General features: G+C 43.9%; 3 protein-coding genes across 8 annotated transcripts in view; 2 read left to right on the forward strand and 1 right to left on the reverse strand.

Moving 5' to 3' along the window:
• Nucleotides 1–189: 189 nt before the first annotated feature.
• Nucleotides 190–2555, forward strand: LOC110826727 (copper homeostasis protein cutC homolog). Of its 4 annotated transcripts, none has more exons than XM_022057637.2 (2): nt 190–379; nt 1027–2555. In XM_022057637.2, exons 1-2 carry the CDS (start codon nt 326–328, stop codon nt 1786–1788), a joined length of 816 nt encoding a protein of 271 aa, XP_021913329.1. In that variant the 5' UTR covers nt 190–325; the 3' UTR covers nt 1789–2555. The 4 variants fall into 4 exon arrangements, with proteins under 4 accessions (XP_021913329.1, XP_021913333.1, XP_021913332.1 ...); XM_022057641.2 differs by lacking the exon at nt 190–379 and adding an exon at nt 754–833; XM_022057640.2 differs by lacking the exon at nt 190–379 and adding an exon at nt 796–904.
• LOC110826691 (uncharacterized) lies at nt 2121–15394 on the reverse strand. The gene is made up of 3 exons (XM_087357154.1): nt 15287–15394; nt 2606–2721; nt 2121–2394 (listed from the first exon to the last, which is right to left on the reverse strand). Exons 1-3 carry the CDS (start codon nt 15359–15361, stop codon nt 2220–2222), a joined length of 366 nt encoding a protein of 121 aa, XP_087213280.1. The 5' UTR covers nt 15362–15394; the 3' UTR covers nt 2121–2219.
• snu (ABC-type transporter snustorr) overlaps nt 8844–25039 on the forward strand; it is a 52609-nt gene continuing 36413 nt past the window's right edge. Inside the window, exon 1 of one of the 3 annotated variants that reach the window (XM_022057628.2) lies at nt 8844–9066. In XM_022057628.2, the coding sequence (XP_021913320.1) occupies nt 9011–9066 (56 nt within the window). In that variant the 5' untranslated portion in view covers nt 8844–9010. Of the gene's footprint in view, nt 9067–14226; nt 14357–23528; nt 23682–25039 lie in introns of those variants that run through there. The other 2 variants (XM_022057627.2, XM_022057632.2) reach the window with 2 other exon arrangements.

Here is a 25039-nt window from a genome sequence, read left to right on the forward strand (position 1 = left end):
GAAAGAAGTTAATATTTGGGTGTAAGAGAGAAGTGACATGAAGGTGGAGAAAGTAATGAGGAGCTTTACACTCCTTTACCCTTGACCTAACATTGCAGTTGTAGAGCAGCTTAGATGGCAGGGTAATGTTAAAGTGGATTGTGAAGGAGTGCATTGAATGGGGTTATGTTCCTCATTGTTTCACAAACTCTGTAATTTATTGACAGGCTCAGCTTTTGAAGGACTCTGCCTTGTGAATTTAGTTTTAGTATAAATGCCGTGCCTTAAAACAGGCTTTGGGACCAAAGATAAAGTTATGAACTAAGGGGGTATTTAATCACTACGAATGTTTATGTTGGCAGCGTTACAACGTTGTGAGAAAACGTGGTCGGCTGGAGAGGTGAGCCAAATGTTATGGGATATAAAAATATATATATTTAAATCATTAAAGCCTTTGTATTACAGTTTTGAATCCTATATTAATTACTAGTGATCGTAGTGTATAATATGTTGAGTAATTCAGTTATAATGTGTTGTATAACGTATGTCCTGTATAGATCCTGTCAGTATCAGTAACACGGAATTTCAATTTCAAAAATACGAATGTGCAGTTGGTTGACACCGATATTCTGTTACTAAACTTCACAAAAAAAGAATGTAATTAACAGAAAGTGATCTGCAACAGAAGACAGTATTTCCGAGATGAACTTAAAAAGAACAATGTAATGACAACCCTAACCTAACATAAATATTCCAGTGTCACCACGTTTGAAATAATAATACCCATTGCTCAAGATGAAGGGAGGAGACCTAGACGGAAACCGGAAGATAGAATCAAGCGGGAGCTATGGGAGGTAGAAGTTGAAAGCGATTTGATTTTGCTGGTCCAGGGCAGGGTTAATTCAGTGATGAAACTTTGGGTTCTGTAAGCTATCTGATTGGTTAGTTAGTTATTGGTTGATTAGCTAAATATTTGGATCTAGGTGAAAGTATGTGGATGATGGTCATATCACCCTCAAAATGTCAAGATCTTTCTCTCTGTTACAGATAGAAATGATGGAAGTGTGTGTTGATAGTGTGGAGTCTGCTGTTAATGCTTATAATGGAGGAGCATCTCGTTTGGAGTTGTGTGCAGCTTTGAGTGAAGGTGGGCTTACCCCCACGCCAGGAATGCTTAGGATTATTAAATCTGTTGTGAAGATACCAGTATTTGTTATGTTGCGGCCTTGTGGCGGTGATGATTTTGTGTATTCATGTCATGAAGTTGAGGTTATGAAAAATGATGCAAGTGTATTAAAAGAGTGGGGTGCAGATGGATTTGTTTTTGGAGCTTTGACTCCATCTGGAGATGTAGATAAGAATGTATGTAAGGAAATCATGGGCGTTGTGTCGCCTCTACCGGCCACATTCCATCGAGCTTTTGATGTGTGTCAAGATATTGATGCAGCTTTACTTACTATAATAGAGCTTGGATTTACACGTATTTTGACCAGTGGACAGGAGTTTACAGCCCATAAAGGAATACCTGTTATAAAGAAACTAGTTTTGAATGCAAATGGACGAATCACTATAATGCCTGGAGCAGGAATCACAAGAGCCAATGTTGGAGAAATTCTTCGACATACGAGGGCACAAGAATTTCACGCATCAGCTAAGGTTTTGAAGAAATGTGGTGGCCCTCCAAATAAATGCACCATGGGATTCAACAGCGGGGAAACGGTGTTTGTTACTTCAGAAGAGATTGTTAGGGAAATGCTGGCAGTTGCTGGTGAAGCAGTAAGAAACAGCAAGTGGGAAATCAACGTCTGAGTGTGTTTTGTTTCTGAGAGGGCAGCAGCCTGCGTCTTGAACAATATAGTAAAATCAAAATATGAAGGACGGCGAGTGGCGCTCTAATATGACTTGGTTCATGCAATTGTCACAATACTCCTAAGCTCTGTTGTAAGTATATAAATAGAATTGTTGTACGTTAGATAAATTTAAAGTACTTTCCGCATAAAAAGACCTACTTATCATTGTCATGTGGCGTAAATTGTGTATCTCCAACAGTCGGAGGGTTATTTGGTGGTGTTTAAAAACACAGTGTATATTATTAACACCTAGATAACTGAAGATAAATTTAAGCTTGATGAACTATGAAATGTTGTTGACTGACAGTTTTATTGTTCAGAGCTGCAAAACTATGAGTTTCTCAGTGATTTTACCACATCAGGGCTGATGTCTTTCCAGTTTGGGTGGACTTAACCATACGGTCTCAGTCTGGCCGTGCCTCTATCAGGGTAGATGTTAAGATGGTTGTGAGCCCGTGGCTCATCATTACCTACGCTGTGGTAATTGTGGCGAGTGTCCTGGCACCCTCCATGCAGTGACATCATAGGGATGCTGTGCTGTTCTGATGAGGGATTATTGCCGCTTCTAAAACAGAAATTATTTGTGTGTTTAAACTGGTATGAATTGGTCCTCCTGGGCTCGATTGTTAACAGATCTTCCATGAAAATTAATATTCTGCTGTAAAATCTGATAGTTGTACTTCTGCAGAAAGAAGTGTATTAAATTACAAAATATTTTAAACAGAACGTAATTGATTTTGTCTTGTCGGTTAGCTTTCCTCCTATGAGTTACATACTTCTTGTATATAAGCGGTATGTAACTGTGATGTAAGATGAGCGGCTTGTAATGAGAAGCGAGGTGCATAGTTGCCTGTGAAGAATTCCGTGTCCACAGCAAGTCCTTGCAAGACACCTGGAAGCAGAATGCCTTTAGAAAGCTTTTGTTGCGTTCCTTTGTTTGTCGATAGTTGTTATATTTGCTGAGCCTAGTACGGTACGGGGGTTGAATTCACTGCTGACATATTGCATAAATTTTGAATATGGGATAATTTAAAAATCCAAGATTATGTGAATTTTTTTTATGTGTGGCCATGTCGAGAAATGTTTCGAGTGAAAGACTCAAACATCTTATAATATATCCTTGGTTGTTTGCAGAAATTGTTCAGATCTGAAGACTGTGCTGTTTTTCAGAGTTTTACAAAATTACATAATGATGGAATTTTTGCATTTCAGTGTTACTTTGAGGCATTGTGGATATTTGGAGGAAGGGAAGGGGATTTGTGACCGTCGCACGAGAACCGCTGACGTAGACTGATGACGGCCCAGTCGTGACCAAGAATCCCCATCCGCGTCATCTCCCATCCGTCCATCCACTTGCCACAGTCTGTGAACAAGTCCTCGCGCCATCCAGGATCCTGAGCCCACAACGCACTCCAAATGTTTCCATGGTTGCGTTTTGTTTTCAGGTAACATTGTGGCTGCTACCACTCACTGCTCAGTCTCTGAATATGCGAAACTGTAATTTTATTTGTTGTTTTGTGTGGGTGCGAAACTTGGTGTCTCACCATAAGGCAATACATATGCGTTCAGGGTGTTTGAGAACAATGAGCCAAAGAAAATATTTTGACCTAAGGGCGAGGAAGTTGCAGGCGGATGAAATGGTGTGACTTGTAATTTGTATTCTGCGCAATATATTATTACGGTGGTCAGAGGAAGAAAATTGATTTGAGTTACCTCTGTCTCATCTTAATTTCATTTTTTTTCCTCATCGCAGGAACAGCGCACTCGTACAGTCGAGCATGACTGACATTGGCTGTTACATTATGACTAGATCATTACTGATTTTTTTTAAGATTATTAGTTCGCTAATATAGAAGCAGAGATGACGTTACAAGCTGTTCCTTCTGGTTTGTAACCGTCTCCAGTCGGGTTGTACCACGTAAAGAAGAGACCCAGTTGTTTGAAGCGAGTTGAAACGTCCTTGCTTGGAAGACTCGATGTTTTTGACACATAATATTTCACAGGTGCGCTAACCTAATTCTTTACTTTTCTTTAAGTACAAGGGCCGATGAATTCCAGCTTCGAAATTTGTGTCATTGCGTTGATCGTCTTCTGATAGTTGTCATCGTTGCAAAAGAATCAGTCGTTTTGTAATCGAAGCGAAAACCTGGATTTCTCGAGGCCCTTTGTTTCTGCTGTCATGTTTTAAACGTGTATATATTGTTAACCTTGTTTGTTGCTGCGAAGTCGTAATTTCTTGCATCCCATTTTGATTTGAGGTCGTGCAGATAGTGTAGCGTTCTTTCAGTACACCAGATGGGGAATTCTTATTGTGTTTGCCATTGCGTGGGTTTTCGCTCGAGGATTGTGAAGGAACGTGATTCAGAATTACAGTTGCAATGTAAATTAGTAACGCCTTGAAGAACAAGACATTTTTGGACGAACTAAATACCAAATCTGCTTCTTTGTCCGACAGATTTAGACTTTGCATGTAAGTGAATTCGCCACTTTGGCAGAATGATATTTTTCCTCTATGTGGGTCGCTGTCCCTCCAGTCAAATTTTGTATGTCTGTCTTCTCTTTTTCCCCTCCTCCTGTCTGACATTTCCTAACATCATTTTCCGCCCTCATCTTGGTCTCCTGGTTGGGTGTTTTATTTTGCTCGTTCTTAGGGATTTCCCCCGCTCTGCATAAAATGGCCCTGAACGACATTTGCTACCTCGTTTTCCGAGGCGTTTAACTATAGATTCTCTCTATGCTATGTCTTCTGTTGTTTCCTTGTGTGCTTTTGAAGAATCTCGTCTTCGCTGTTCAAACAGTGTCTCGTGCGTCTGGGCTTTACCTAAGTCGAGCTGACGAAACTCAGCATGAATAAATATCACGCGATTTAAAACGTCTTTGTTGATTTTGACTCAGCTTCCTTGTCAGCACCAACGCGAAAAATACCATCGCCATTTAATGTGAGATCATGGCGTTCTATGTGATTGTAGATTTCTCAGAATTGTTAAACTTACACCAATTCTTTTGAAATGAAAATCATCCCGCTCTTACTTGCTCTCTACTCACGCGTCGACGAACAAGTCGTTAAACGAAACAACTGGCGGTTGGGACAAGACGCACGTCTACGTCACGTGACATCACAAATTATGCAACGGTGTTATTGATTCGATACTTCAGAGGGGGTGATCGGGACCTAAGTATAGATGGAAGGATGATATTTATAAATATTGTGTGCAGTGGATTAATCTGGTCCAGGTAGGATTTCGTGGCTGGCGTTTGTTAACACGGTGATAAACTTAAGGTACCGTAAAAGGAGCTGAGTTTTTCTCGGCTGTGCAGACGCGAGGCTCGTGATGAATTGAAACGGGCAATAATGGCTTCCTTCTACGTTTGTAACAATGGAAACTACGCTGTTCTTACAACAATCAGTTTTGTATTAACACGCAACTTTGTTTACGTTTGCCTTCGCATTTTGAAGATAAATTTATCACGTACGTACACACTCTGGTAGCTGTTGTACAGTTGGGGTGAAAGTTGTTAATTACAACACGACTTTTAGGGCTTATATTGGGAATTCGGAAGAAAACGAGCGCTAAGTTTTCGCGCATTCAGAAGGTCAAAGGGTGGCACGTTCAGGAGGTGGGGGGGGGGGGGCAGAAACCGAATGAATTTAGAAGGAAATATAGTAAAATAGAATACAAGTGTCCGAAGAAACACCCAGTATTTTTAGAACTGATTTCAGACTTTAGAGTTTGATTCTGTTAGCGAGTTTGTGTCTTCGCTTATTTAACGACACTGTGTCAACTAGTACGCCTGCTGTGATAATGTAAGTTACACGTCGCGTCACGTGATCATGGCGAGTGTTGCATATTTTAGTTTATCCGGGACTTCGTATTCGGTAGGCCCCCGGATTCATACCTCGTCCCGGAGACCGGCTAACCTGACTGGGTTTTTCTCAGTCTCTCTATGTAAATGGCGGGGAAGTTCCTTAAATTAGGCCACACCCGTTCCAGTTCACTGTTTTCTCATTCAACGCTGTGTAGTCTGAGCGTAGTTAAACAAACGAAGTACGTAAATGAGAGTCTCTGAACGTGTCGCAATCCAGCAGAGTTCTGCCGTCCCACGGTGGATTTTTTCGAACGCACGTGGAGAAGGAAGACGGAACTCCTCGTTTGGACAAGGCCAAATATTTTATTTCTGGCTGTGTATTTACTTATTGGCCTTGGAACGTGACCTGAAAGTGTATTCGTCTGACTTGGCACTGAACGTATGGCGATTAAAATTCTTGAGAACTGAAACTGTTCAGAGCATGCAGAAAATTACGTGGCGCGGCTCAAATAGGTCGTACGATTAAATCAAGCGAGGTTCAGTTTCTGGTAATAAATTCGGGCAACACAAGTAAAGATGGTCGCTGTCGCGGAAGCGGGAAACAGCAGAATTGGTTTTATGGTTCGTGCCGTTATATTTCGCCGAACAAAGAATCTGACTTCGTCAGTTAAAAATTGACACTGGAACCACGGTTCCGGAGAATCTGACGTAAATACGTCTCTGTATTTAAATTATATTTACGTCTCTGTAATATAATGTAATGTTATCTTCAATGTCATCCATCTTGTTACGAAAGCGGATTGTTGACGGCATTAATGTAACACAACAATGCCGAGTAAACAGATGACGTTTCCTAGGTAACATAACAATGCACGAAAGCTGACCATTGTTGTCGATTTGTTGATACGGATCTTACACATTTTCCTGTAACTTTTTTGCGGAATGACCCTTCCGTATAGACGAATTTACGTCACAAAAGCGCGAAACAGATTGGCCATGTACCAATTATTGCGGTGTGTAAGTCAGCTCAACTGATGAGTCTTCAGTGCTTGACTTAAAGGTCACCCTTTCTTCATTGTCGTCAAACTTAACCGGTTCTTAATACGGAATCGTTTTTCTACATCTCATTCACGTTAAAACAGCCTCGCCAGTTGGTGCATTGCGGTATAATTACCGAACAGCCAAAACCTAACCTAACCTAACAATCTGTTACATTACGGACTGATTCTGTTGTTAGTCCCACTGCCTTAACAACTCATTAAACCCTTTCGTGCTACAAATGTTTCGTGGTCTCTGGTAAAACCACGAATTGTCAGCTTCCATTGTTAACAGACGGCGAGAGATTTCTTCCAACGATAATATTTTTGAACTGATTTGTAGCCAATCACATGGCAATCGCGTATTTAAGCCATTAAATAAACGTAATAAAAGATTGAAAATTTGCATTTGACGAGACAATGAATATTAAGTCCGATTGCAAAACCAGTTGTCCGTAATTACTACGACCTTCGAAGTAGTTCCATAGTTACGAGCGGAAACAAATGAATGGCTAGCCGCGTGCTCTGGGGTTATGTTTTGAATGGAATTATAAAGCAAAAAAAGTGAATCGTGAATAATGGCCGCTGCTTTGAGAGGAAGCGACTGTGCGTGTCGCGAAGATCCTGCTTCCGAGCTCTGCTGGGTGTACTCGTGTCAGTCCACCTCTCGTGGTGCCCGTTGACTCTCATAAGCGGTGATTGTGTTGTCGTTTCACGCGGAATTTGGGCAAAGTCGAGTGTAGAATTTTGTTTTTGTCCGGCGAAAACCATTCGGACGCTGTGCGTGAAGTGAGCAGAGGTAAGCGCTGAGATTTGGGTGTCAGAGGGCGCGTTCACATCCCAGAAGTTGTCTCTGTGTTCTCCGCCTTACGTCAAGGCCTGGTTTCTGGCTGGACGGATTTTAAGAATCACAAGCGGTGCCTTGACTCGCCCAGCTACTATCAGCTTTTCAATTATGACTTTCGTGGGCTCAGAGGTGCGCAGTTAAACACGACCGTGAATTTAATTAAGGTTTGTTTCGCCCTAAAATGCGAGTAAACTCTCCACTTTTGCCGAAAGGAAAGTTTCGTACTTGTCGAACGAAAATGTTTCAAACATCATCCGAGGTCAAGATGACTGTCTTTTAGGATGTTTCGAGGCGCTTACTGCCTTCATCCCAGAAGACAGTCGTCCGCGCATACATCGCCGTTGTTGAAGCAGAAGATGCTGTCGCGAGTAAAGAACGCCTTTCGTAACTGTGTGTGGAGGTCACTTTCATTCTTGTTTGATAAGCCTAATCGTCGGCGGTGAACCAAGAAGGCCGAAGGGACTTTCTCTCGCTCCTCGGTGTGGGACAAATGTGTGTCAAGGAACTGCCGAGATTTTTGGTTCAGTTTCGTCTTGTCTCTTTCTTCCCTCCTCCACCTCCTAGAGGCGTTCTTTGTTCTCCTGACGCTACTATTCGTTTCGCGTAAATCCGTCGTGACATTGACCTCCGCCACTTTCACATTGGTTTCGTGGCGCGCGGAGTGAGACCTCGGCGACTTTATTATTTAATTTAAATGTGGATGTAAGATTTGCGGTTTCCATGGCGATGGGAGACTGCCCCCCTGCTTTGCGACTGACTCCAAGCTGATAGTCGTTTTGCGAGTCAAGAAATCTCCCTCTTTTCGTGGAACTCGAAGGTTCATTTCTGTTGAAATAAATGCAGACGGGAAAATATTTACGCTCAACCTCTAAAGCTCGTGATTAATGAGTTGGAAACGATGTGGAAGTGGCCGTGGCCTAATTTAAGGGTTATCGAGGCATTCTCCTGGAGGGAGCAAATGAGAGCCTCTCTCCTTACCGCTGCTTTAATATCAAGTGAAAATGTATTTTGCTAACAGAATGTGCGATTTTCACTGTAAACCGATTATTTTCTTAAACAGCATCAACCAATTTTACCGGAATTACCAAAAAAATTATTAGCTTTCATCTTTAAAACTTTTCGCACTGTTCCGTACGTGGGGGATCAGTCCCCACATTTCCCTTGGCCCCCAGCCTGTCATGGACCACGTTCCTTCACGCACGAAGCAGCGCTCCTGTCGATGTTAAGAGTCAACAAGGAAGCCAGGTGCTAATCGACGTATAAATATTACAAGGACTTTGTTACGGCAGATCTGCAACGCCACTTAGAGCCCTCTGTTCTCACGTCGGGTAATACGTGGCCACTTTCATTTGTTTCACTTCGTCTTCTTGAGCTCCTCGGTTTAGATGCGCGTCACAGTTCTTGGACCGGTCTCGTAGTCGGGCGGTGGTTGCTCTCGGTGCTGTGTTATGTTGCAGTGACTGAATTCTGAAATTGTTTTGTGACAGGAGATGGCGGTCAGCACGGAGAGGCAGAGGGCCATGTTCAGCTGGAGCGCTAGCTTAACGTAAGTTCCCACACCACGTTTCGTTATTCAAGTTAATGACTTGTTCAGGGCGGAGAAGGGGACTCACTGGCGCCTGATCTTTGCGTCGGATGAAAGATTTGTTTTTGTGAATTATTGTGTGACTGTCTAGGTTTTGCTGCTTGATTTTAAATTAAATTAGCCCGTGTGGTTCTTAAAATGAGGCGGTTTTACGTGTTTGATTCGCTTTGAAAAATTTAAGATTTCCAGAGTTTTGCAAGGAACACAAAAGAAAGTGTTTATGACACGAGGCGATGTAAAAGTTAACACACGTCAAGAAAGACACGCTCGTGCCCTCTGCTGACGTATCGATGGAAACTGTCACTTTCGCAAGCCGATACGAGAAAGTGCGTGTCTTTGCTTTGCTGTTCCGTCTTTTACGTGTTCTCGACGAGTAAAACTTGTCCTTTCGTGAAGATTTCTGTCTTCTGGGTCGTTGCGCCGTGTAGTCTGGTAGATTTCCACTGCCCCCTCCGCCCTGATGACGGAGGCAGTATGACCTCTGAAACGGTGGTGGAAATCTACCAGACTACACGGCGCAGTGACCCAGAAGACGACAATCTCCAGACTCACCGCTGTGAAAAACCTCATCTTTCGTTTTCGTGGCCTTAACTTTTCTGACCGTCCCCTCCCACTTGCCCTATAACTGTACAGCTCAAGAGCTAGGTAGAAGTTTTTTTATACCCGGAACGCCATTCGGAGGGCGGAGGAATTCCGTAGCTGCAGAACTGTCTGTATCTTTAAAGTTACGTTGTTTCCCTCCATGAACGGAAAGATTTCCGTGTAGACCCCTTCATGAGGCTTCGGTGGTGTACCTTTGGCTTATTTAACGACGCTGTGTCAAGTGCAAGGTTTTGTAGTGCCGAATGGCACGAGACGATGGAATTGAAATGCTTGATGAATTTGAAGGAGGGGGTCGTGGCCTTCGAGAGGCCTTATTCCGCCTCAGACACGATTGAGCTCGTATGATATTGCAGTGGTTACATTCCTACGGAAAACCGCAGGCGCTTTGAACTGCTGCAACCTGTTTGAGCCAGCGTCTGTCAGAATTTGCCGTCCTGACTGAGGCCCCTCCAGTGTAGCCTTCCCGACACGCGAAGAGCTTGAAATTCGTCTAAATAATATTTAAGAATTCAGCCCGTACCGAAAAGAAAACACGGTACTTAGATCATCTTGTTGATGTTGCTTAAGTAAATAATCGCTGTTTATTCTTTTTATGTTACGAACCCCACCAGTGCATTTTGTAGGGGGAGAAGTTGTTCAGTGTTAAAGGAAGTGGTACGTATAGTTACCACTGGGCTTTAACGGTTTAACTTCTGGGGTTGAGTGGCGGCTTTCTGTTTTCTCAAAATTGGCTGTCGGATTTCTTAACGTGTGTACCAGTTGAAATTGAAACAGCTGTTGTGCGAAGGCATTGCAGTTAGTCTACACCGAATATAATAGAGGCAGGTACATGAAAGTTTCAAAGTGGTAAGATACGTAGTTGCGAGGTTGAAGCCTTTGGGTATGACCAGAAGCGGGAAGTAGTGTGGATAAGCCATCGGAAGTTTCGTGTGGCTGCGAATTTTTTAGTCAGTCTCGACGTGTTGTAATGCATTACAGTAGAGCACTCTCTGTTTTCTGTGGGATGTGTCCATGTTTGTGAGAAGAAATGTAAAATCTAAATTAGGAAAATAAGTTCCCTTCTGGGTTTTATTGTTCCTGGTCACGTCTGCGTAAGACGCAGAAACGCTCTCGACGTATTTCTGTGCTGTCTCAGGTGATGACGTTTGAATTGAATTGGCCGTTCCGCTGAAGTTAAATTTCAGAGACAAGAGCGTACTTCAAGACAGTGTCGTAAAGAAATTGGCTGAAATTCTTAAGAATTATTTTTGCGCGTTAATCAGACATTAATGTTTGTAATTCGCAAAGGCTCTCCAGGAGGCTCCATGTAGCCTCGCAGAACCGAACGCACTCACTTTTCTGCTGTTCATCTTACGGTTCCGAAGGATTATATAGATTATTTAAATTTATGATTAATTTTAACGTTTCAGATTGAACGTCTTACTTCGTGTCGAACAAGTCGGGTGACAGTGACACAGAACCCGCTATTACCAAATTTTATAAAAACCTGTCCGCAGTGACTGAATCCGGCGTCAGAAAGATACACGGAGCTGCCTGTCAGTACTTCTGTGTGTTTTGTCTCTCTGCTCTCGTGCGGAACACTGCTAACCGTAAATGTGCTGCTCTCAAATCCCGTCGTCCTTTCTTTCAAAACAAGGAAAGTAATTGCAGTGGGAAATAGTTTAATTGTCCTTCACCGATTCAAGCTTTGATCGTCAGTGTCTGAGAAACAAAAGAGTTGACTGCTCGCTCGCTGTTGCTAGGTCACGGTTGGAGTAGCGGACCGCGAAGAGAATTTGAAAGTAAACGTGGAGGCTCGCATTGTTACGGGATGCGCTGCGACCGGGGAATCCCTTTCACCATACGAAATGCGATACAACAGGATGAACCCAGATCGTCATTCTAGGAACATTAAACTGTATGATCTATATGCAGATTTTTGTATAGAGATAGGCATCACAGCATAACCAGCCTTGTAGCGTGTAGTAATACAGACGCTATTACAAAATTTAATACAAATCGGTCATGTGATTTTTGAGATGGAGAATTCTGACTTACAGGCGTCTCCTGCCACCCCTTCGTAAGCTCATGTAGTGTGCTTTTTGAATGACTACTATTGTCTCTACAGTAGTTGCGCTGCGCTCGCAGTTGTGAGAAGTGTCTGGCCTTTCGAATCCCATCCTGGATGCTGAATTGATTCTATCGGTTGACCTTGAGGGCTCATGTAAAGTCATTTTAATCAGCGTGCGAGGAGATGATTATGAATGACGACCTCAAGTGTCAATCATTAAGAACTTTTTTACAGTTGTCGCAGTGAATATGATCTTGTCGGAGTAAAGCATTTCGTCAGAAGCTGATGGTCGCTCGCTCGGTTGGTCGAAAAATGCCCCGTTTTTTATAGAACCCGAAGTTTCGTTACTTTGTCCGCAAGAGCCCGCTACCGGGGGTCCATATCCTGAGCCAGATGAGTCCACTCCGTAAAGCTTATTTTCCAGCCATGCAGACGTATTGCGGAGTGGAGGTACAGCCGGGAATCGAACCGCTGTTCGACGATCCTGTACGGTCTGAGCTGTGTTTCTTTTTTACAGGAGCATTAGAAAGCATACCACTGTTTGCTATATTACCGCAAGTGCAACCTTCGTCTGTTTTATTCTCCCTTAAAAATTCGTGTTAAATGTTGTCTCACTTTTCCCCCCCAGAACAACGGAACAATTACGGATCTTTGTCTCATTTGCGCAAAGCTGAAGAGAATTTCCCCTTTCGGGACGAAATGTTCACCCGCGTCGAAGTAAACCCGAGGTTCCTGCAAAGTATTTGAAGAGATTTATTTATTTCTCTGGCCATTGTTTGCTCCGAGATATTTCTGTTAACTCGAGGGTTAAAATAAGACGACCTTGAAGAACTGGTGTGTTATTTTGAGACTTCATCCTGTTATGATCGCCTCTTGTTTGCTCTTATTTCGAAATTGCGGTGACTGGGGGTGGAAGTGAGGTCATTGAAAGTTTGTCGAAAACTGAAACTATTTCTTACTCTGGGATTTCCAACAACTGTTGTTCGACTTGTCTTCAACTGAGCCAGTCGTTTGTGTCCGTCCGCTAGTTTCCGCGCCTGGGCCGCAGGACAACTGTTTCTAGGCCGTGATTCGGTTAGTCGTGCCAGTGGAATTAGTTGGTCTGGAAGAAATGAATTTCCTCCTTCCACGATCACTGACACTTTCTAATTGTTATGTCGGAAACGTCGTCCGTTCTGCTGCGGTGTTTGTGTCGGCTACAGGCGAAACACTGTTAAGTAGAGAAGCAGTAGATGCAGCGATGTTAAACAGCTCCAGCATTGTCTTCTGTGAGTTTCAGTATTCGTCTGATGGCGTGCGTAAGGCCTGTCCAGTCGTCTCCAAACTCAGGGACGTTTCTGTCCTCTGTCGTGTCCTTAAAGGCTCTGGAGGACTCACATGTAGTGGATGCCAGTGGCGGTATTGATTGAGTTAACTCTGTTATTTCGGTTTCGTCTCTGTAATATTAAACGCGTTCGTGCAGCATAGAAATGGGGATTGTTCTGTCGACTGAACTTCGCCTGCGGGTCAGCGGGTCGTCGGACTGCGTGGGTGAACGAAACTGCAACACGAGTTCTTTTCTTTATCCCCTTAAAATTTCTCTGGCGACCCTAAAATTACGCATAAAATTTCGTTTAGTTGAATAGAAATGAAATGAATCTGCAATGCGTTTAGTAAAAGTTCCCATGCGAAATTTGCTCACAGTTCTTGAAAATCCGCGAGTTCTGGTTCGCATCTGCGCAGGGCTTGTCCCGCGGGTAAACTACATGTCCGGTGTCAGTAGCGCGCGGTATTAGTCCCGGTGTGGTGCGGGAGTGTCTAGTTCATAGGCTCAGCCTGTTTCGCGGAATATCGTCGACCGAAACCTTTCTTCTCTGTAGGCGGTAAAAATATTTGCCGAAAGTAAGTAAAACATCGCGCGCTGCTGGGCCAAACTGTCCTCAGGGCCAATGAACAGTCAGTACCTTAAAGTAGGCCACAGGCACTTCCTTTCCGATGTCCCACGTAAATCGGAACCAACCAGCAGGCTTTCGACGGCAATGCTCTGTGTTGTGACAAAGTCATTTCCCGGCAGATCGCTCGCTGTCGTGATTGGTTCCACGTTAGTGGGACACTCTATATTATAGACTACATAAATGATTCAGTTATAAATGCGTCGTTATAGAACGAAAGATTTGATCAGCCGGTCAGTAGTCGATAAGCGATTTGAAATTTGCCGATTTCCCGGCCAGTTGCTGCAATTTTGTTACTTAATTTGAACGCTCTGCAGAAAAACCGGAGACGAGCGGTTTCTTCAGAATTCTGTTGTGGGTATTTGTTTTTCGTATAAAATCCGCGGAACTACGTAGAGTTCCTTATCAGCAGATAAAACCATAAGGAAGTAAGAGTGGAGAATTTGTTGAGGAAATAGGCGTTTAGAAGCGTTGGAGCTCGAGGTGTGTCGGATGACTTACGCGTCGTAACGTTACTTTGCCAAGAGCGCAGGCAGATAAACCGTTTCTCGTTGTTAAGAGCTGACACACCAGCCTGAGCCATGAATATGGACGCTGACAGCGAGACATCGGGAGGGCAAGAGGTCGCCTCATCGCACCCAGCGGTCGCTCAACCGCTCCTGGTCAGGTAAGACATGCTGACCGTGGAGTGGTCGTAACATCGAATTCTTATGCGGTACAGACAACGTATACCGCCACGGTGGTCTAGCGGTTAGAACGCTGGGGTCTCGGGTTCGATTCCCGGCGGTGCCCGAATTTATAACTTGTGTTGGGCAAGGCCGTGGTCTAGGCAACACGGAGTTTTCCTCCAGGGGCTTCCCCGGTTTCTCCGTGGCATTCACACACAGAAGAAGGCAATGGCAAACCACTTCTGGATCATCTGCCAAGAACGTATATGAACAGGTCCCAGTCCGAGAAAAGGATGGAAGGATCCTGTTCATATGGCCCTGTCGTCAGACAGAACACTAAATAAAAAAATAAATAATATAATACAGACAACGTCCGGGCATCCTCCTGTCCTCCACAGTAAACAAGCCAGGAAAGTTCTGAACATTGCAACAGCCCGGTCGTGTTTTACGTATTTGCGGATGGCGCCTGTGACGTCAGAATAGTGTGCGTTCAGTGCGTGGTCGGGGAATCTGGCTGGGATATGACGTCCTTGCAGGATTTCCCTGACGTGATTGCGCTGTTGACTGGGGAATCCGTGTGGTGGAATCCCCCAGGTTGTGATAACCATTTTAATCAATGTTGTGTTGAGTTCCGCTACGCGGGGATTTCCGCCCAGTAACGTCCGCGCGCAGTTGCTGTCCGATCTAAAACCAAAAATGAGACTGTAACGATAAATGCTGGTAAAATTCTCGGATATGAAATTTCATCAAAATCCTTTGAGCCGTTCTCACTTCTTACGTGCAATAAACGCGTACGTACGTGGCGAAGCTTTCGATCGTGCCTCAGTGTTTCATATACAGACTGCCCCTTTGATATTCTGATTCTACGCCCAAGCCAAGGCGACCGTCCGCGGTTCTTCATTCAACAGATTCACAGGTAAGCCACATACCTGGAGGCCGTCTCTTCTGCCCGCAACCTGAGGTCGCTCCAAGGTGAAGGGTCCGGAAATACCTGCGAAGGACATAGAAAGAAGAAATCACGAGGTGGTGAAGAGTAGTTGCGGATGGTCGCGTGAGATGGCACTTGCTTCCTTACTGAATGGCAGCGGCTTTGAAGTTTCACCGAAAGATGGCAGAGCTTCTCGTTCTACGCTCCGTGATGTTTGCTGACGCGCCATTCCCTTCGAGGCAAGAGCTAGTATTTACCCTGTCCCGAATCAGTTGAATGCCGATTTTAATATTATATCCTCATCTATGCTTGGTGATGTCTGTTATTCGGGGTTTGCGACTGAAAATTTGAACACCCTTCTCATCTCTCACGCACTACTTACGGGGAGGTTGAAGTGGGCGGGACACGTAGAAATCGAAGGAAAGAGACCACTTGCGCCAACTGGGAGTGAATGGGAGGATAATATTAAAATGGATCTCAAGGGGATAGGATAAAGGGATGTGGACTTAATTGATACGGCTTAGGATGGGGTCCAGTGGCGGACTGTTGTGAACATGGAATTCGTATCAAACACTACGTAGCAGCCTGCGGTCTGTTTGGAATGTGGCCTACGTCATTGCACGGTGACACGTCACTGAGATAGCAGTTGTCGCGGAATGCTAGTTGGCACTCGCTGCAGCATCTTCTGACTCCCCGCCTCTTGTCCGCGAATGATCAGGACGAAATCTTCCTACTGTTTTGTATGGATGTGAAATGTGGGCTCTCGCTTTGAGAAAATGACATCGATTGAGGATTTGCATGGGCGTCTTTTGGGATGTTGGACTGTGCAGTCTAGTATAAGTTTACCGACGTTTCAGAAGTTCTCACCGCCTCCATCATCAGGCTGATGTGGAAGCGTAAGCACCTCAGACCTCGCTTCGGTGTTCAAGCGAGTTTGAAGCCGCGGTGAAGTTGTAACAGAATGGAGCAAGTTGGCGGCTGTTGTGAGGACGGTGAAAGTGTGGAAGTACGGCCCACATGAAAACATAGACGTGCTGACTGTCCGGTGTGAACGTCACAGCGACAAAAACATTTTGTTAACGCGCAAATAAATAAAATATATCTGCGTTAATATTAATGATAATAGCGATTACATTCTGTCAGCAGTTCGGTTATCCAAGTAGGCTGTATAGCTTTGCGAGTTTTTCAACGCTTTGAAGCCGAAGCCCGTCTGAATATCATTTAAGGATCCAGTCCGTACCGCAAAGAAAACACCGCACTCTCAATTACGAAGATAAAATAGTTAAGGAAATAATCGCGGTTTTCACTGAGACTCGTACGAAACCCACAAGTATGAAATGCAGAATTGCTGATTGTCATAGCATGTGGTACGCATACTTACCACTGGGCCTTAAGGATAATATTTTCTGAAAACAGAACAGAACAAAGTGGTTGAGCCATTCTGTTTGCGGTCTTCCACAAAGCGTCAACTGCACATTTATGTCAGTCTGTGCTTTTCAACTGTTAATATAATTATACAATCTGAGATATTTGATCTGACCGGCCGTGAGTTACACGTGGAGACAAGTAGCGAGACCTTGTGACTTCTTACTAACAGTGGACCACCTTTCAGTTATATGGACAGAGTCGATCCAGTCCAGTGCAAGAGACATGCACATATTTCATCTTAGAAAGGACATTGAAGGGTCTGGATTGGATTCATCTGGCTTTGGAAAAGAACCGGTGGCGATCTCGTATGGACACGGTAATGGACCTTTGGTGTCACAAAACGCGGGGAATTTCTTTGCTTACTGAACGACTGTCAGCTGTTCAAGAAGGATTGGTTCGTGGAGTTGTTACCACAGGAAGGAAAATTATACTTGCTTATGCAAATGTTTTCTGAACTGCTAGTAGCAAATTGGGAGATCCAGAAACCCGGAAGTGTTCTTCTAATTAGTATACACAAATGTGTGTTTCGCCTGCTGCTACTCCGGTCGACAAACAGGGGCCCGAAACATTCCCGACCGGGTAGGAAGACGGTCTTCAATTTGGGGGCGTGAAATTAAATACAAGTGAAATCGCGAGGTCTTCACAGTTCGCTGTTGAAGGCTGGTTACATTCTTTTGTAATCAACAGTGTAGACATTGCATTTCGCGATGTGCCTCTTCTTTATTTCTGGATTGATAGAACCGTAAAATAAACAGGGAGAGGGTCTTGAAGTTTCCATGGCAACTTGAAGCTGAGTCGTTTCCAGGCGTCAGTTGCGTAACTCCACGTATTGACGGCGTATAGCAGAGTCATCGGAAATAATGTTCGTGAAGCAATTGAAGTTCTGTAATTCTGCCAGGGAACTCTGAAATGATGACGGGCCTACAGCGGAAAATACATTCAGCAGATACGAGTAAGTGCGTCGGAGTTGTGGCGAAGTTCAAACACTTGGGAGGAAAAGTAACCAATCAGAATTGGAATTGCTAGCACACCAAATTTGGTGGATGGATGCTACCTCGTCCCGGCTCCTTTGTGCATACACGAAGGTGAACATGTACAGAACTGAAAATCCACATGTTGTCTTGCATGGGTGTGGAACTTGGTCCCTAAGTATTAGGACAATCAAATTAAGGAGCACGTAACACGTCGAGTAGAGTTTTCCTACATTCTGTCGCGTTAGGGTAATGGCGGGTCCTCCAAACCTTTCGCGTTGTCTGCACTGTGTTCCTCGCTTACACCGGCATTGAAATATCTGTTGATGCTGCTCTTAACGACCTGTAAATTTTCATTGCAAAGAGGATTTTGGAAAGCGTCTGTACTCCATTGGAGTACACCTTACCATGTGTTGCAGGGGTCAGAAGTTGGACGCACGCAAACTGCGGGCGTCTTGATTCACGATGCACTAGTGAAGGAAATACTCCACCATGTTTTATTTTTAGACGCAAGTTCATGTGTACTCTTTGAATTGCGTCCATTTTGGGAAGTTGTAGGACAATAGAGAACTGAATTGGATATGTCGTAATAATTAGAGGCGTGAAGAGACTGATATAGAATGGTTGGCGTGTGTCAATGCCGTTCCGATTAGTGACGCATAGGAAAAAATAGCCTAACCAGTGTTTAGGCGAAAAGTTGAGTTTTTATGCACTAATTCTCGGAATGTTTTCTTGCTGTCGATGTTAATTTGATAATTTCCTCCACGACTTCACACACGGAACGTGATGTTTCTGTTTTGCACTTAGCGTTTGTGTCATTCATATGAAGTCACGTGCTAGGATTACGTCCTGGTGTTTCCTTAGTTTCAGAGACTCAGGATGTTATCTTCTGCCAGTGCTTTCCTTTTTCGCATTGTTACTCGCTGTTGATTCAGATTTATGTTGTTGAGAGTGTCCCGTTAAACACACGGTATCTACATTATCTTCATTAATCACACACGCGCGCGCGCGCAGTCTCAGTTAAGACAAGAATATTCACATTCCCGTAATAGATTTCTGTCCAGCACGGGAAAGGCGAAGGAATTCATCCAAACTTCGCCAATTGTACGTCCGTGCTCTTAAAATACGAAGAAACGAAAGAACCACGGACATTCCAGTAGGCAGCTGTCGACAGAAATTCTTCATTTTCTTTCCTTGTTCCTCAGCATTTTAACTGCTTGTTTCAAGGCGAACAAGTGAATACTACGAATTATTTATCGATACTTACGAATGACTGCTGTATTTTTAGATTAACACAATATTTTTAATACCTGATACCCGAAATATTTAAGCTGTATACTGTGTTCCGTTTTTCCAGTTCTTCCTCAGTTAAACCTATAAAATCTGAGCTCAATTATACCGGCTCACTCGCTCTACATTGACAGCCATTCACTTGAAGGCCAGATTGAACTCCCGAAACGTCGTGTTTACTAATTACATTTAGACACAGTTATAGTGTCTTGGTTTCGTTCTATCCAGACGCTTCCTCTATTCAAAATAACGAAATTCTCAAGAACTTCTTGGGAGACTGCGTTACGGATGGTCGTATGAAAGTCACCGTCAGCTCAACGTCCGTGCCACTTGTCGCTTGCAATTTCGTGTTAAATCACAATAATTAAAATGCTGTTAAATGACATGAAATGTCAGATGCAAATAGAAAGTCCAAGGGCATCCTCAGAAAAACTGATGACCCAGTAGGAGCCTTGGACTGTACAGTAATTGTCAGGCACGAGGGATCTGACGGACTTAAGGCATCTCCGCTGTCTAAAATGAGGAGTTGTGGACATGTGTGCTGAAAACCAGTTTTTAAGGGTATTTAGTGGAATTTCGGGGGGGGGGGGGGTTAGCCCCATTATTTTGTTGCGTTTTCTTGTCATATTTTTCGCTCTGACCAGCAAACCATCGGCCTGCCGCTGTCTCTACATTTCACTGTAGTTACTTTTATAGTTTTGAAACCTACTTAGAATTGGCTGTGCTTTACTGTCGGCGTTTTTATACTCGCAGGCAATGTCATTTATCCGTTATCATCGGAACTGTCTTCACGCAACGTGATACGCATGTCAAAATGGTCTTCGTCACGTTATCTGCGCAGCACAACTCAGAGGTCTCGATAAAACCGCAGGACTGTACATAGCATTCGTTGAGATAGGATAATTTTGTGTGTGGTCGACTAGACGCTTTGGTGGTGTGCCGAGAAACGCCACTCACGCTGGGCGATGTTCAGTGTGACATCGCGTTCAGGCGCTGACTGAACCTCCTCGGCGCGACGATGAGTTGTATTATTTGCTCTTTGACTTTTAAGAATCTCTGTTTCTATAAATGCAAGCTATTTGAAGAATGTGTTTACACGTTTTGCAGGTAAACATTTCTACATGAGAGCATTTGATCTTTTCAATTAGTCTGGAGGATGTTCCATCAGCTATTGACTAATTAATTTTGATTTCCAAGGTTTTCCATGGGATTTCCACCTTGAAAATGTTTTATAGTGTCAGGATGTTGTTTGTCCGATGGACGTCACATCATAATGTGTCTCGAGATAGTTTTCCCTCTGGACAGATTTGTTACAGTTGTATGTGAGTTAGGGTCACGATTGGATTCAGCGGCTAGTTTCTGGTGTCTCGCCGATAGACCTTACCGAACAACGTCGTTAGTTTACGCGGGCGCCGAAGACACGGATGCAGAAACCAGTCATTCCCCAAATGTTTTTATGGGTGCGAAACATGGTCTCTGACTCTGACAGGTGTCCGAGAGCAATTAGCTTACGAGAATGTTTGAGTGAAGTTGGTGAGCGGTTTGAGGCATTTCGTAGCGAACTCCGTGGTTCATACAGATGTTACGATAGTGAAACTGTAGGAGGCCAAGGATTGGCTGTCTTTCGTGGCCAGTCAGAAATACTGCCACTTGCTGTCGAATGGACAGATGATTGTGGATTTCGAGACGAAACTTAACCCCCGCTTCCCCGTCGCCCTAATTATTTACTGTAGGGGGAACGTAGCAAGCTACTGGGAAACACGAGTGAGTTTCGAATCTTCGGGCACAGTGTTTGAGGGACAACGGCGAGACTGTCTATAGTCTATAGTCAATAGTGCTAGTCTTCACTAACTCACCGACCGACCTCCACGCTCCGCTCAGCCCCCAGCTCCGTCCATCTGCTCATTCTTCGAAGTGGCGGCGTCTCTACCAAAACTTCGTATGCAATTCTCCTTTCAGGAGCTTCATGTCCAACCCTTCGTGTAATTATGTGCACGTCAACACCTTGAGCACTGAGTTAGCTGTTCATGTTTTCAGACACTGGATCAACAGCTGAATGTTATTATAGATGAGGCACGAAAGTTATCTTACCAATTTGTATGGTGACTTAGAGTTGGAGCAAGTCACTTCCCGTAAGACTTGAGGTTCTCACAGCGGTGAATATGAAGATTTCTGTCTTCTGGGTTATTGCGCTGTGTAGTCTGGTCGATGTTAACCAACGTTTCAGAGGTCATACTGCCTCCGTCATCAGGGCGATCGCCCTGATGACGGAGGCAGTATGACCTCTGAAACGTTGGTTAACATCGACCAGACTACACAGCGCAATAACCCAGAAGACAGAAATCTTCAAGTCACTTCCCGTGTTTCGACACTTCCCTCGTCTTCATGTTTGGGCTGTTTTCTTTTTGTTTTTACACGAAAAAGTAAAAGTTGCCTTCTGTGAACATTACGTAAAGCTGCTACATGATTTGAAGACACTGCCACTGTGTGTTTTGCTGACGTCAGGCGTTTAAATTTGTAATGTCCTATACAAAAACTGATCGGTTTGTGGTATTCGAGCTTCGGTTTCAACACTTGTCCGCATTTGCTGTTGGTGTTGAAATTTCAAGACAGATGTGCGTCGTAATAAGCATTTGCAATCGGCTGTGTAAGAATAAGTTCATTCTTAAATACTTTGTGAAATGCTTGTTACAGTTCAGGTGCACTTGTGGGCCCTGATGAGGGCTGCACAATCCCGTCCTTGCGTGTGTCATCACTTGTGTCGTCATGTTTTTCTTTATTCCGCATTTCATCTTTCCCACTTCTCAAATTTTCGTCGTATTTTAACACTTATGGTGACCTCTCGTCATGTATTTATAGCAGGTCACGCCTAATCACGCCTTGTCACGTTTGGTCACGCTTTGTAAATCTTCGTCACGTTTAGACACATGTGGTGATCTCTTGTCACGAGGTCAGAACAGATTACGCCTGGTCACGCTTTTTCACGCTTGGGCACTCGTGATCACTAAGTCACGCTTCGGCACACTTATGTTATGTTACGTATGGCTCGATTAATTTTTGATAATTTGCATTACGTTAGATGAAGTTACGACAGGTTAGGTTAGGATAGGTTAGTTTAGGTTTGGTTTAGTTAGGTTATGTTAGTTTGTTAGATAAGGTAACGTTTCGAAAACATTAGTCACGTTTCGGCACTTATGGCCCACATCTCGTTACGCCGTTACAGTACGTCACGCTTGGACACGCTTTTAAAATCTTGGTGATGTTTTAACACCTAAGGTGTCCTCTCGTCACGCTTTCAAAGGTGGTCACGCCTAGTCACGTTTTGTCACCAATATATGTAATTGAAGATAATGGATTGTACAGCAGCAGCGGTGGTGATGATTCGAGTGATATGTCAGAAGGCGGTGGTCTGTGAGGATTGAAAGACTTAGAAGAGGACCGAAGACTTGCGAAGAAGATGAAATTATCAAATATTCTGTGCAGTGTTAATTTTCTAGTGATGTGTATTGTAGTGAAATCGACGTTCCTGAGTTACATACCGTGGTGATATTTTATTTGGAACGTACTGTACGCGTTCTGCTGTCATCCCTTCCAGCAAACTTCTGGTAAGAGACTCACTCCGAGGTTCCAGTTCACAAAGTTCAGCGGCCAAAAACAGTGGAACGCAGTATACAGATACGTAGATCACGTGACATGCCTCTCTCTCTGCTTCCGGCAGGATTAAGACCTGCGTTTATGATCGTATTAATGAAGCCGAGATCGTCATTACAGCGTGCCAAGGCTTGTACTGTTCTTGTGCAATCGCATTGCTGTTAGGCAAAACATACGCAACTATATAATTTACAAAACAAAACATGTGAACTCAAATAAATGGACCTAATTCCTTTGCTAGTGTCCTAGGAGCTTATTGGCTGACCTGAATTCTCAGCTGCAATTCCTTGCAGCTTCTAACGTACTCTAATGCATACCACGATCACTGAGCCTCCCACAGGCCACGCTACCAAAATATTTATACTGAAAATCACTGAAATAGGTTTATTGAACATTTCTTCTTTGTAGACATGAAACGAGTTCAAGGTAATACGTAATTCAGGCGTATAATTAATTATGAGTTCTACTGACGATGGACCGTGAGAGGCCTCTCAGTTACTCTGCGTGATTTGTCTCTGAAAATACTCAACGGATTTCGATTAAATTACGTATTAGTATCTGCAGTAAAATCTTCCCCCCGAATTCAGTTTATTCCGTCTCGGCTTAACAGAAGATCGATTGTGCCACCCGCGTGTTCCCACTTCTGTCTTCTGCTCTCACAGACGAGAACACTTTTGCGTTGTAAAGGCAATTTTTGACGTAAATGCGTCTATACGGAAGGGTCATTCGGCAAAAACAGCGTTACGACATTGGTCAGCTTTTATATGAACTCCTGCGTGCGTAACAATGCTTTACTCCTTTACCTAAGAAACTAATTGTTACGTCAATGTTTACTCGGCATTGTTGTGTTACATTACTGCCGTCAACAATCCGCTTTCGTTATTGCGGAAAGAGCTGAGCTGTGAATCGCTTGTAGAAGAAGTGCGTCGTTGATGAAATACTTTTGTGCTGGTAAAATCCTTTTAGAATATCACAATTACTTATATAAGAATTGTTAAGAAATCTTGGTCACTGCGGGTGGACGTCGTGGTCTCTTACAATTGAACGAAGTTTGAGGTAAGGGATTCCTATTTATTATTAATTGTTCATCACATTTAATGTTTTCATCTGCATTTGTGAACTCGTGTAAGAGAATTAGGCTTGTCTTCTATTGACGTAAATACGTCTTTACGGAAGGGTCAGTTTTAGTTACGAGTAAGTTTTTTACACGTGAACACACAACCGAACTGCCATGAACACAAGCGACTACCTCTATGGAGCAGTGTCGTTCTGTGGCTCAGCTTGTCAAGATGCCCATGGCGTGTTCCACAGCATCCAGCCTCTGGACTGCGCCCTTAAGAAGTAGGGCTGGACCACTGCTGGCAGTTCGGAAGCTGCGTTCAGTATGAAGTCTTATGTAAAATTCTAGCTAGGTTATGGCTGTCTTCTGGGTTGTTGCGCCGTGTAGTCTGGTGGAAGTTTACCGCTGTTTCACAGGTCTTTGCTCCCTCCATCATCAGGGCGATGAGAGTGTTCCTTATGATGGAGGCAGCAAAGAGCTCTGAAACGTCGATAAACTTCTACCAGACTACACGGTGCAACAACCCAGAAGACAGCCATCTTCGGGCCGACCGCCGTGAAAAATTCAAATCCTACCAAGTCTGATGTACGCTACCATAAAACTTCTCTGTTTGATATTGATTGATCTGAGGAATTTCGCGTTCTCCATTCTGCTGCAGTTCTTAAAAAGGACATAAAATGGCACTGAAGTGTATGCAGGGAGAATCGCAATGTTTGAATTGATTTGTCGTTCCGAATTATAACCAAGGACCGTGACGTGGGAGAACAAATGACTTCACTCTACGGTGGTGGCCCCAAGGTGACGTCAGTGGACAGATCGAAGTAGAGGCGTTAACACTGAGATAACCTGCCCGGTGGACATCGCTGTACCACTGATTGAATTGTTTTTGTACCGAACTCCTTGCGAATAAATAGCGAACGAAATACCAGTAATGCACCGGAATTGTGTCGTGTTCGCGTAGTTCCAGGCTCCGTGGGGGACTCGGAAGGGCTGTGACGTATGCGACGCGGTGTAAAAAGGCGTGGATCCGCGTTACCACGGAAAAAATTAACCTGCTCCGAGGGCGGAGGAAACGCAATGCCACATGTTACGTAACCCGTTCCTTGGATGTTTTCTTCTGCTAGAAAGTTAATTGTTTCTTGTGTCAATTACAATTCTTCTTCTTCTTCTTTCACTGCTGATTTGTATGAGATCCAACAGCGAACCGCCTCCGGTGTCAGCGCATGCGTACATCAAACTAATTTGCAGCCAGTATTGGAGGGACGCATTCTTAAGTGATGTTCGAGAAGTGATCTTAGGCTTTTACGTGGTTGCCATAAACAAAACTGAAACCAATTGTTCTTTAGCACATGAA

This window comes from Zootermopsis nevadensis, unplaced genomic scaffold (genome assembly GCF_977971745.1).
Source record: "Zootermopsis nevadensis isolate Lab colony 2312 unplaced genomic scaffold, Znev_1.0 Znev_ptg000028l, whole genome shotgun sequence".
Lineage (NCBI taxonomy): Eukaryota > Metazoa > Arthropoda > Insecta > Blattodea > Termopsidae > Zootermopsis > Zootermopsis nevadensis.